At 35.5% G+C, this 13,808-nt stretch overlaps 2 protein-coding genes across 3 annotated transcripts in view; one reads left to right on the top strand and one right to left on the bottom strand.

The window, feature by feature from the left end:
• Positions 1-622: 622 nt before the first annotated feature.
• LOC135845063 (uncharacterized) lies at positions 623-1,746 on the top strand. Its single transcript, XM_065363528.1, has 5 exons — positions 623-840; positions 929-974; positions 1,052-1,140; positions 1,248-1,455; positions 1,535-1,746. The coding sequence occupies exons 1-5, from the start codon at positions 766-768 to the stop codon at positions 1,660-1,662; spliced, it is 546 nt and encodes a 181-aa protein (XP_065219600.1). The 5' UTR covers positions 623-765; the 3' UTR covers positions 1,663-1,746.
• Positions 1,747-2,032: 286 nt separating this feature from the next.
• Positions 2,033-13,808, bottom strand: part of LOC135845062 (RNA-binding Raly-like protein) — a 196,293-nt gene continuing 184,517 nt past the window's right edge. For both annotated transcript variants that reach the window (XM_065363526.1, XM_065363527.1), the window contains 4 exons: positions 8,324-8,464; positions 8,045-8,229; positions 7,156-7,236; positions 2,033-2,356 (listed from right to left, as the gene is read on the bottom strand). In XM_065363526.1, coding sequence (XP_065219598.1) covers positions 2,270-2,356; positions 7,156-7,236; positions 8,045-8,229; positions 8,324-8,464 — 494 coding nt within the window. In that variant the 3' untranslated portion in view covers positions 2,033-2,269. The remainder of the gene's footprint in view (positions 2,357-7,155; positions 7,237-8,044; positions 8,230-8,323; positions 8,465-13,808) is intronic.

Below are 13,808 nucleotides of genomic sequence, written 5' to 3'. Positions count from 1 at the left end.
TCTAGCTCTCATTTTGCCAAATTTGAAACTTGATTTTTTTTAAAAACAGAACGAAGCTTCTATTTTATTTCGATAGATGGCGCTGCAAGTCCGTTGAAACTAATTTCGGTAGATGCCCGAATAGTTGCCTATCGAGATTCTCGCAGGAGTATTTTTAATGTTTTGACACAAATTTATTCATTTTTCGAGTAATTATTTTTTAATCGATTATTAAACGAAATTAATCGAACGAGAGGTCGAAATGGGGGTTTCTCAGCACGGGGAATTCGATGGTATAATTATTTTTGCAATTAAACGAATATTTCCAGAAGAAATTAACGTTTCAAATGTCGACTTACCAGTTTTTGAAATTTTTATTTTTTTATCGACACGAAAATTGGGATATTTTCGCTAATTTAGTCGAGTCGAGTGTCCTGAGGCAGGTTTTCGAACCCGTAAGATCCATTTTTGAGATACGTTCCTCTCGAAAATCTTCGTATTTCGAGATAACGACGTTTTAAAATATTTATTTACCACCTATTCGATTTTTTTTTGATTTTTTTTTGGAAGTATAAATATTTGGCTACTCGAAGAGGTTTTTCAAAGATGATTTGTTTTCTTCGATACATTGTTTACTGGATAATGGAGGCGTTTGCGAATTCGAATAAAAAATAATGTGCAATAGTGTGAGAATTGGTTTTGTTTTTTTATCGGCCACAATAACTGGGCCATTAATCTTGATGCGTAATCGAATTTCTGCGATGCTGATGAGGTGATTCCGATAAAATGGTCGTGCTGCATTCATTTCTAGGGGTATATTCGTTAAGAACAGGATCCACCGTTAGTTTAGTTTTGAGTTTGGTAAGTTTGGTAGATATCAAATGATTGAAGACTTATTCACTTACCTGTATATATTTGAAATTAAATTACCTACCTTTTCTCCATTCAGGTTTCCTTGGTGATATTTCTAATTCTTGGCTTATCTAATGAGAAAAGTAAATCACATTTCGTCGTCGATTACTTTTGTACATTTAGTGATAAGAATACTTATCAGTTGTTTTTTTACCTACAGGTCGCGAAACTATTCTCGAATTTAGTACAATTATACTCTACATAATGTGGTTAATTTTCACGATGATGGGATTTATCGGTGTTTACGTGGTAATGTAATAATTGAAACAAATATTTTGAATTTTTTTTTTTTTTTACAATAGGTAAAAGTCGACGAAACTTGTATTTTAATTTAAATTTTTCTCATTTTTTTGAAGGAAAGATCCACTTTTTTAATACCTGAATTATCGCGAAGGGTACTTTTCATCGTCTTAGACATTATGGGAGCGATTGCGACTTATTTTCGTAACGAAATCGACATTAATAAAGTATCAGTGCCCGAAATTGGTGTACAATGGTATACTGTAGCCAGTGCCGATGATACGTTGTATATTGTATTGCTCGTTTTGTTTCTTTTAACCATTCGTTAGTGTATTTTTATGGTACCATTAATATCGCCGAAATTTAATTTTTTTTCATGTTTTTTTTTGTTTTTTTTTTACAGCTATCAAGTTGTATCTTTTCGTTGTAATGTTGAGTTATTACATACATATAAAAGAAGACGATACGTATCACGAAGCCACTCCTCGTCCTCGTTCTCGTTCTCGTACAACTACTGTAGCCGATGAATGAAAAATCAATGTCGAAAATATCTACCAAAGTTGAGGTTTTGAGTTACTCGTATGTGGAATTTGTTACAATACTTTATCTGTAATTTGAAACGAATGTTTATTAAATTATTTTTCAACATTTTATAAAAAAATACTACATTCTTTGTCTTAGCCCTCCCAGGTCCTGAAATCAAATTCGCATACGAACAAAAAAATATTACCTACCTACAACAAATAAATGAAAGATCTGCAATAAAAATCCAAAAAAATATTATTTTTTAATGGACCCAGAGTGGTTTGACCTCACCTCCCCTCTGCCAGGCTCACAAACACCTCATCTGAAATTAAAAAACAAATTATCGAGAATAAAAATTTAAAAAAACAAAAATAAATAAACACCAAAACATAACATAGATTTAATTAAAAGGTGCACGGAGTAAAGTGCAATATAATTGATGAAAGTGTGATTCATTTATAAAAAGCTTATTTTTTATGTATATTTATCAAACTTTTTTTTTTGTTTTATATAAAAAAGGAGAAAATGAAAGAGGAAAAAATAATAACAATAACGTTTTACACACTATAAACTATAGAAAAAAAAGAAAGAAAGAAAGAAAGAAAAGAAACATTCACTGGCTTTCGCTGGAGACAGTTGTGTACACGACTGATTTATCGCTCAACATGAAACAGTTTCCGAGATTTCGGATGCTCGAATTCTGTGAAATTCAAAATTACGAAAATTATAATGTTGAAATTTGTGAATTATTAAATACATAATATGTACTTTAAATGATGCACAGGGTCTTTAATAAATACTTAAATCTTCTATGGAAAATATAGAGTACTTTTTTCATCGCGGAAAAAAACATGATGTGGGATCGTAATTTGATTATAGTTTCCAAAATTCACCCACAAATTTATTTACTGATAATGATCATTTTAACAACGTTCAAAAATTATCTAGACCAACGGTAGGCTAATTAGTACACATGACGTGTAAATGGAGCCAAATTACACTTTTTGAAAAAAAAAATCAGTCAGTTCCTTACGAAAGAGGCACCGGCGATAAAATTTGACACCAGATTCGAGCTCGGCGACCTCGTATTATTCGAAAACGGCCTTTTACTCGATTTTTTTGGAATTTGAAAAAATCCAAAAAATCCAAAGGGTTACGTTCATGCATTTTTTTGGGCAGAAAAACTTTTTGTCGCCAATCGAGCTGAAAATCTGGTCTGGGGGGTTTTTTGGGACGGCGAATTCATTTCCGGTGTCAGATTGTCGCCACGACACTTCCTTCTACTAAAAATTCGCCATTTTTTGGAATCAAAATGAGCTGGAAAAAAGTTGTCAGATTTTGCACTTTTAATGACGTTTTCTGACTAATTTCAGGTCGCTGAACCCGAATATGACCTATGTTTTGCGATCAGACACGTATTTTGCCAAATAGATCGAATTTCTCAGTGAAGCAGCATGCCACGACACAAATGGACACCAGATTCGGACTCGGTGACCTCGAATTAGTCTAAAACGACATTTTACTCGACTTTTTTGAAATTCGAAAAAATCCAAAAAATGCAAAGGGGTGGTACACGTTCATGCATTTTTTGGGCAAAAAAACTTTTCCTCTCCAATCGAGCTGAAAATTGGGCTATAAGGGGTTTTTTGGGACGGCGAATTCATTTCCGGTGTCAGATTGTCGCCACGAAGCTTCCTTCTACTGAAACTTGACCATTTTTTGGACACAAAATGAGCTAGAAAAAAGTTGTCAAATTTTGAATTTTTAATAACGTTTTCAGCCTAATTTGAGCACGCTGAATCCAAAAATGAAGTTTGTTTTGCGATCGGACTCATATTCGGCGAAATATTCGCAATTTTTCACTGAAGCAGCGTCCCTCAGCAAAAATGGACACCAGATTTGAACTCGGCGACCTCGAATTAGTCAGAATTGGTCATAGAAAAATGTAAAATTCTGCAATTTTTTTCGGGTGATTTTCAAGTTCAAAAAACGCCAGTTTCAGAGAGATTGGTGCACTTCGGTAAAATCTGACACCGGAAATGAATTCGCCGTGCCAAAAAACCCCCTGACCCAATTTTTAGCTATATTGGAGACGGAAAGCTTTTTTGTCCAAAAAAATGCATGAACGTACCCCTTTGGATTTTTTGGATTTTTTTCAATTTCAAAAAAGTCGAGTAAAGGGTCGTTTTCGACTAATTCGAGGTCTCCGAGTCCGAATCTGCTGTCCGATTTTAGCACTCGCTCCTCCTTCATGAGATACTGGCGCTTATCTCGGAATTAAAGATGCCTGCATTGATTTTGACGTCATATTTGAAATCAGCGACCTCGAATTAGTCAAAATCCGTTATAGAAATTCAAAATTTCACAACTTTTTTTCAGGCCATTTTTGATTCCAAAAAAACCCTGTTTCTGAGAGAATGAAGCGCTCTGGTGAAAATCTGACCCCGGTAATGAATTCGCCGTCCCAAAAAACCCCTCTAACCCAATTTTCAACTCGATTGGAGACAAAAAGTTTTTTTACCCAAAAAAATGTATGAACCAACCCCTTGGATTTTTTTTGATTTTTTGAATTTCAAAAAAGTCGAGTAAAATGTCGTTCTTGACTAATTTGGGGTCACCGATTCCAAATCTGGAGTCCATTTGCGTCGATGGATGCTGCTTCAGCAAGAAATTGCGAATATTTCGCCGAATACGAGTCCGATCGCAAAACGAACTTCATTTTTGGATTTAGCGACCTCAAATTAGTCAGAAAACATCACTAAAAGTGCAAAATTTGACAACTTTCTTCCGGCTAATTTTGAGTCCGAAAAATGGCAAATTTTCAGTAGAAGTAAGCGTCGCGTCGTGGCGACAATCTGACGCCGGAAATGAATTCGCCGTCCCCAAAAACCCCCTGAACTCGATTTTCAGCTCAATTGGCGACAAAAAGTTTTTTTTTGCCAAAAAAATGTATGAACGTACCCCTTTGGAATTTTTGGATTTTTTTGAATTTCAAAAAAGTCGCGTAAAATGTCGTTTTCGACTAATTCGCGGTCACAGATTCCAAATCTGGTGTCCATTTGTGTCGATGGATGCTGCTTCAGCAAGAAATTGCGATTATTTTGCAAAATACGAGTCCGATCTCAAAACGAAGATATATTCGAAATCAGCCTCATCGAATAAGTCAGAATCCGTCATAAAAACTTCAAAATTCCACAACTTTTTTTCGGTCAATTTTCAACTTGAGAAAAGGCTGTTTCCGAGAAAATGGTGCACTCTGGTAAAAATCTGACGCCGGGAATGAATTCACCGTCCCAAAAAACCCCATGAGCCCAATTTTCAGCTCGATCGGAGGCAAAAAGTCTTTTTACCCAAAAAAATGCATGAACTACCCCTTTACATTTTTTGGATTTTTTTGATTTTCAAAAAAAAACGAGTAAAGGGTCGTTTTCGACTAATTTGAGGTCTCCGAGTCCGAATATGCTGTCCGATTTTAGCACTCGCTCCTTCTTCATGGGATACTGGCGCTTATCTTGGAATCAAAGATGCTTGCACCGATTTTGACGTCATATTTGAAATCAGGGACCTCGAATTTGTATGAATCCGTCATAAAAAATTCAAAATTTCACAACTTATTTTCAGGCCATTTTTGAGTATAAAAAAAGCCTGATTCTGCGAGAATGAAGCACTCTGGTGGAAAGCTGACCCCGGTAGTGAATTCGCCGTCCCAAAAAACCCCCCTAACCCCATTTTCAGCTCGATTAGCGACAAAAAGTTTTTCTGACCAAAAAAATGCATGAACGTACCCCTTTGGATTTTTTGGATTTTTTTTATTTTCAAAAAAGTCGAGTAAAGGGTCGTTTTCGAGTAATTCGAGGTCACCGAGTCCGAATCTGGTGTCCATTTTTGTCAATGGACGCTGCTGCGGTGAGAAATTACGAATATTTCGCCGAATACGAGTCCGATCGAAAAACAAACGTCATTTTTGGATTCAGCGTGCTCAAATTAGTCAGAATCCACCATAAAAAATTCGAAATTCCACAACTTTTTTTCGGGTCATTTTTGATGTCAAAAAAAGCTGTTTTCGAGAGAATGGAGCGATCTGGTGAAATTCCGACACCGGAAATGGATTCGCTGTCCCAAAAAACCCCCCTAGACCAATTTTCAGCTCGATTGGAGAGAAAAAGTTTTTTTCCCAAAAAAATGTATGAACGTGTACCACCCCTTTGCATTTTTTGGATTTTTTTCATTTTCAAAAAAAATCGAGTAAAGGGTCGTTTTTGACTAATTCAAGCAAGCCGAGTCCGAATCTGGTGTCTATTTTTGTCATAAGCGTTTTCTTTAGCAAGAAATTGCAAATATTTCGCCGAATACGAGTCCGATCGCAAAACAAATTTCATTTTTGGATTCAGCGCGCTCAAATTAGTCAAAAAACGTCATTAAAAATGCAAAATTTGACAACTTTTTCCTAGCTCATTCGGAGTCCGAAAAATGGTCAATTTTCAGTAGAAGGAAGCGTCTTGGCAACAATCTGACACCGGAAATGAATTCACCGTCCCAAGAAACCCCCCTAGCCCAATTTTCAACTCGATTGGAGGAAAAAAGGTTTTTTGCCCAAAAAAATGCATGAACAAACCCCTTTACATTTTTTGGATTTTTTTGAATTTCAAAAAAGTCGAGTAAAATGTCGTTTTTGATTAATTCGAGGTCGCCGAGTCCGAATCTGGTGTCCGTTTTGAGCCTCAGTCACTTCTTTATCGAGAACTGACGGTTTTTTGCGTAAACTTACGAATCGAGGCTCAATTTCAACATAATTTATGTGTATTCGCGCTTGACGACCTCAAGTTTTTCAAAAAATCATATGAAAAACTCTAAATTTTACCATCATGTTTTTGACACAATTTCGTAGCGATTTCTGGTATGATACCATCCCAATTTTTTAATACGAGTATGTTGTTCAGCATGAACACTTGTCCATAAAATATTTTTTTCAGAATTTTTGAGAGTCGGAACGATATGAAAATCACGTTTCGAAACTTTTTGAGCTAATTTTCTGTACGAAAAAAGGTGGCAACACTGATTTTTATGATATCACCAAGAAGCCTTTCAAAACCCCTAACTATGGGAAAAAGTTCCATTTAGGTAGGTATCGCGGTTATCGAGTAATCCACTGCTGAAATGGATGATATTTTAGGTTCACTGAAAACTTTGACACCCCCTGGCTGCCTTTAAAAATGGGCTAGAGGGCTACGATTTGCGCCATTGGTCATCCCTCCGAAAGGTCTTTCCACAGGAAAAATTCTAAAAAAATCGCCGAACCCCCTACCACTTCTTGGTCCAATTGACTTGGAATGACCCATATCCATATCAAAATTCATCCAAGATTTTCTCCCACGACACGTACGTAAGTAAATTGGGATACTCCATTTTCCACAGAAGTACAGTACCTATTATTTGAAAATACAAGCATCTCGAAGACCCTAGAACTAGTACTATATAAAAATGCTCACAACTACTTACATTATTTTGATTGAGATTTCCAGGTGATTGACCTTCCGAGTCAGAATTGGCTTTTTCGTTTTCTGATTTGGTATCTGAAAACTATACATAAACGAGGGCTATAGATTCGTACTACGAGATAAAAGCTCCAACTTCCTGTCGCGTTGAACGAAAAAGGGAAAAATATAGAAGCAATTATAATGGGAAAATTTAGCCGGCTCTCGAATACCTACCCAGTACCCAGTACCCACCACCTAGCAGGACTACGACTACGACTACTACGAGTACTTATCCAAAGGTACGAACGAGTACGTCTACACGTAGGTATTAGAGAGGGAGACGGAGAAATTAATTTATACTACGCGTTTTCGGCCCAACTCGACGATGAATTAATTAAAACTCATACAAACCCGAACCCCCCTCCACACCTTCCCCTTTTCAACCACCTCCGCGTCGTACAATTTTATCGGCCAGATAACAAGATATAAGCATAGCAGCCGAGCCGGGGGCAAGGTGATAAAAAGCTGATGATGCGTGCAATGCACGAGGAAAGGAAAAAAAAATAACGCTATTTTCAAATAGTAATTGACGCGCGAGTTCAGACTGTGTGTTTTTGAAACCACACCCTGTAGCATGTCAAACATCAATGCCAGCCCATAGTTAACTTTTTACTTTAGTCGTGGCACCCTTTGCTTTGCTTCGGTTCGCGATGAAGAAGACCATCACGGTCATTAGAGACGGTATGCCCGACTGCACTTCGGTACCTTACCTATGTATATTTTTGATTGATAACTCGAACCTTATCGGAAGACGTATAGTCGTATACGTAGGGTACGTTGCAGCGTTGTCGGAAAGTATATTTTTCATAAAATGTAGGTATTTTTTGTATGTACTGGCATGGCGTACTTACTCCGTTCTCAGCTGCGTGCTCGCTAGATCGCGGTGAAAGTTGATCAGTTTTTGATTTAGGAGTACCCAGCTCGTAGACATTCATCATATGGGCGGCTTGGACGTGTACGATTAGATCCCACGCGCTGTCGAACGAGTCTTTACATTCGACGCATAATAAAGAGATCTTATCTTCGCTACCGTTTTCTGCGAACGCGAATAGAAAATATTATGAAATATTATTAATTGCTGTTGACGTACTAGCTGAGATTGGTACTGGAAAGAGTGATAGGGTACGTACTGTCTGAGAAATTGGCCAAAGCGACGTTGTTACATTTACAGGTGAATCTCAATTTACAATAACTTTTCTTATGCTGCAGCAGTTCCTCCAGTTCGGAGAATAATTCTCGACAATTTCCGCAAATTAGTACGTCTGGATTACCTGAAAAAAAGTACAAGAATTTTAGTATGTATTAACAACTCTACAAAAACAAAATACATAGTATGTAAGTACTCGTGCATATTTTTATCTACGATAACATGTGAATGTTTTTTGAGTACAAAAGCCTAACAGACGAGTCAGTGACCTTCAGAGCGCAGACAGGCGAACAGACGACCTCGAAAATACTGGTAAATCACCTTAAAAGGCCAGACACACGGATAAACGAACTTGAAAATCCAGAAAAAAAAAGAGGTCAATGACCTTAAGAGGCCCAATAGGCGGGTAGATGACTTTGAGAAAACGGGAGAATGACCTTAATAGTCCGGACAGGCGAACAGACCACCTTTGAAACACGGGTCAATGACCTTAAGAAGCCACCCAAATGACATACGACCTTGAAAAGCCAAACAAACAGGTCAATGACCTTAAAAGATCATTATATAAACTACCCTGAACATCCAGACAGGCATGTAAAAAAAACTGCAAGACGCCAGACAGGCGAAAATACGACCTTGAGAAAACAGGTCAATGACCTTAGGAGGCCAAATAGGCCGATTGACAACTTTGAAAAGACGGATCACTGACCTCATGAGACCCGTGGAATCCAAGAGCGATTCTATGCCCCAGCCAGACAATGTGGGGGAAGTGGCTACTCTAAAGCGTAAAATCGAAGAAACAGTGAGCCAGGGTCACTACATAATATTCTTCATCATCACAAAAATCCACTATGACAACAAACCAACATATAAGAACTTCTCCCTTGGCATCCAAAATCTTGCCAGGGAATGTACTAGAAGAAAAATCAAAAAACTCGCGATCCCACAGATTGGTTGTGGGCTGGACAAGCTTGACTGGGGCCAGGTACGGTCAAGCATCATGAGAGAATTCAGGGAGATACCAAACAACATCAAGGTACCTATGTAATTGGACCTCCCCCATAACTTACAGTGGAAATCGCTTAAAACGAGATTGAAGGGACCAGACATTTTGCTCGTTGTATCCGGTCTCTCGTACTAAAAGGTATTGCATTTATAACAAGTACATATCGCACCTCGGGAGTTATAAGGTCACATCTCAAAAAAGTGAAATTTTACAGGAGAGTGATTTTCTTTTTTTTTAAAACTTGATTCATTATTTTCATCAACTTATAATCAATTGTGAGGAATGAATAGCATGTCATTTTGAAGATTGGGTATCCTACCTTCATTTAGCATAAGAATATTTTGAAAAATGAAATCTTAAAGAGGAAATATTTCAATGTTTGGAAAACATTTTGAGTTATAACCTTTCATAAAAAGTGATCTGGAGGCGAAAAAAAGCGTCCAAAAAAATTTTCATGATAACAAAATTGTAGAGAATTAAATTTCCAATCGACATAATGTCGTTAGTTTTTTTCTAGAGTGCTTAGTTTTTGAGTTTTTCTCAAAAAACTAAAATTTCGATATATATGCAAATTAATTTTTCTGAAAAATGTTCTATTTTAAAATTTTTTTGTTTTGGAACAAACCTACAAAAAATACACTCCTTGTGATTATTTTACATCTTAAAAACGTTCAACACTATCGAAACTGGTTTCTGACACTTTGTATTTGCGAATTTTACTCAAAGAAAGAGGAGTTTTTTGAGATGTGACCTTATAACTCCAAACAACTTGCAATGTTGTAGAAATTTTGAGTTAGGCCCTTTGCATTTTTTACATGATCTAAGCAGCATACCCGACTCAAAGTGTTATTTTTGGTTGCAGGGGGTCATGCAAACCCCAAAAATGCAAAAACACCAAAATTGATTTTTTTTGAGATGTGACCTTATAACTCCCGAGGTGCGATATCTTGTAATAGCCGAATATAAAGAGCTCCTCCTTATAAATGATACTTGTAACGTGTGCAGCAAAAAAAAAAATTGTCAATTTTATTATTATTTTCGACTTGTCAAATCGATTGGAAACAGTTTCAAATCGTTTTGACCACTTCTAGAGCCTTCAGCAGCTTTTCAAAAAGTTCTGTTTTTTAAAAAATGCCACAAAATCTGCCTGAATTTCAAAATTTTACCAAATTAATTTATAAAGCTGAAATTATGGGATTGAATGAATGTTTTCTGCAAGAACACTCGTTATAAGCGGAAGAAAAAACAATAAAATAAACCAAATTTCAAGAATTTCAGCTCGTACTATCCAGATTCCTCGTTATAAATGAGCTCGTTCTAACAGGTACCATATTGCGTACATGTTTAAATGGTGTTGTGCTTGGGACCGAGCATTTTGCTTGTTGTATCCAAAATCTCGTACTAACCGATCTCATTATAAGCGATTTCCACTGTATTTAATTTAATTTACATAGTACAATGGATGTATATTATAGCACTACCTTCAGCTGAAGGATGGAAGAAAGAAGAAACCTATGGTATGTGTCCACTGTCCATCCTCAGCATTCAAAATTACTCCAACTTTATCCACTATGTAAGGACTTTCACACATATGAAATCATATCCTTTTGGACAATCCTGCTATAGGAGCCAAAGGTGGCCAGACCATCCCCTCCCCCTCTTGGTTTTAAGCAAAATTGAAACACTCAATCTTGGCCTAGCTAAAGTTCTACATAGTTTTTATAGCTAAATTTTAGTATTAAGTTTGTCATTTAGTATTAGAAATTACATCACCCTCCCCCTAAACTTAAGATTGTACTGGTATTATTCCTGCGGAAGAGGCCCCGCCCCCTCACTGCAGGAATAAGTAATTATAAGATGTAAATAATTTTCAAAAATAAACCCAAAACCTTATGAGACCAAATAGGCCGAAAAGACAGGTCACTGACCTTGAGAGTCCAGGCAGATAACCTTGAAAAGACAGATATACAGGTCAACGACCTTAAGAGGCCAGATAGATGGATAGACGACTATTTTCATACCCAATTAATTAATTCAGACAGACAAACGACCTTGAACATCCAGACAGACGGGTCATTGACCTTAGTAAACCAGACAGGAAGGAAGACGACCATTTTACTGACCTAATTTATCAATTATTGAACATCCAAAAAATATTGACTTTTTCCTTAGTTGTATAAAGTTGAGTTTTTTTCAAAAATTGTGAAATAAAAGTCCTGTTTTTTGCCAAAAATGTCCAAAAGATAAGTTTGCCAAAAACTGGTAAAATTATGTATTTTTTTTTTGTTAATGTTGTTTCTTCAATTGACCTTTTCAATTCTCCGCATTCCATATTCTCACTTTTTTTAGAATACTATTTTCAAATTTTCATTTCTTTTTTTTTCAAATTCTTCTTAAGACCTAAAACATTTTGACCCTAATAAACTCTGAAATTTCAAATAGTCACAATTTCTCACTGAAGCAGCGTTCCACGACATAAATGGACACCAGATTCGGACTCGGCGACCTCGAATTAGTCGAAAACGACATTTTACTCGATTTTCTTGGAAATCAAAAAATCCAAAAAATACAAAGGGGTTGTTAGTTCATGCATTTTTTTGGGCAAAAAAACTTTTGGTTTTCAATCCCCTTTTTTCAACTTTTTAAAAGTCTGACACAATCTTGATAATTTATCTGTTTTTTAGTGTGCGTAGCACACTATTGGTTTCGCTTTGAGAAATGAAATTTTATTGGAACTGAATGTTCTCTTAAGCTATCCAACCGTTTTTTGTACCTATTGGACACCATTTGAGAATCATTAAGGCGGAGGGAATAGATTAATTTTCATTCAATTCGGATGGGTAATTGCTGAGTAATTGCAATTTTAGTTCATTATTTTAATGCATTAAATCCTAAAAAAGGGAAAAGGGGACTTGTAGAACACCTGCCGCTCATTGTACCCTGCTATACCCCCAGTCTATTCCATCACCAGCTGTGTTTCATTGTACCCTGTTACACCCCCAGTCTGTTAGCTGTAAATTCCAAGTGGGAGTGGTTTGGTGGGGCGTTTACCAAACAAATATATTATTTTAATGCCGTAACCCTCGTAGCGAAGTGGTGGCTGAGTGGTTAGGGCATGTAGGTAGGAATAGGAAATTTAGGGACCCAGGTTCGAATCCCCGTGAGGTAAGTAGGTAGGTGACAGATTTTTCGTAGGAAAATTGGATAGGTAAATGCTTTGGAGTTACTATGTAGTACATGGTAATGGAGCAAAAATAATGTTGAAACGGAGTTATGAATTATGATATCATTTGCTTACTAAAAATTCATTTCATTAATTTTTTGTATACCTATAACCATAAGTATAAAGTAAGAATTACTTGACATGAATAATTTTTAACTTTTTACTTATAATTTAAAAATTACTTCAAAATGAGAAATTAAACTAATTTTTGTACAATTGAAACATGTAATTTTTATTATCATGATTTAGTAAAAATTATTAAAACAAAATGATTTTTACTATTGGTACCTATAGCAAATTTTATTAAAATGATAAGTTTTACTATACGATTACAGGAAAAATTATTGAATGGGATCTGGTACTTAATTGTGAGTATTTAGTTAAATTTTTTTGTAAAAATTACCCATATTTTTTTCGTGTAATAGGCAATGCAAATTCTTAACATAGGTATTTTATAAGATTTAATTCTTAATTTAGAATAAAAAGCAAGTTCTGAAAATTGGTTTGAAAATTTATAAATTTGAAGACAATGGAAATTCTAAAAAAAATAATATGAAAATTTGTATTTAGAGACGCTGAGAATTCCAAAAATTGATTAAAAGTTCTGTAAGTTTCAGATAATGTGAACTTGAAAATTATATGAAATAAGTATAGTAATATTTATGAAGAAGATGAGAATTCTGAAAAATTGGAGGCAATGTGAATTCCAAAAATTGAGTAAACGTTTTACAATTTGTGGACAATATGAACTTGAAAATTGAATTTGAAATTTTTTAATTCAAAGACAATAAGAATTCTGAAAAATTATTCAAAATTTGACTATTTAGAGGCAATGTGAATTCTAAAAATTGATTGCAAATTTCCTAACTCAGCAGCAATGCAAAATTCTGAAAATTTATTGAAAACTTTATGAAATTGTAGCGATGGGGAATTCGGGAAATCGATTTGAAATTTTGTAAATTTTAAAACAATGCAAACTATGAAAAACAACTAGAAATTTCTTAATTTAGAAGCAATACAAGCTTATAAATTATTCTGAAATACCTATTGTAATTTGGAAAATATGAAAACACTGAAAAACAATTATTATTTTGAAGCAGTGAGAGTTTCAAAAATTCTCATCACTGTGACATGGTTGATTCACTTATGCACTACCTAGATGTAATAACGGTTATAGCTGTAGAAAAGGCAGCTAGCTACGCACACTTTGCAGCTAAGCTTTGCTTAGCTGTCTAGTTT

Source organism: Planococcus citri, chromosome 4 (assembly GCF_950023065.1).
Source record: "Planococcus citri chromosome 4, ihPlaCitr1.1, whole genome shotgun sequence".
NCBI classification, from domain to species: Eukaryota; Metazoa; Arthropoda; class Insecta; order Hemiptera; family Pseudococcidae; genus Planococcus; species Planococcus citri.
The sequence above is the reverse complement of the archived record's forward strand: the minus strand, read 5'-3'. Positions and strand labels throughout refer to the sequence as shown.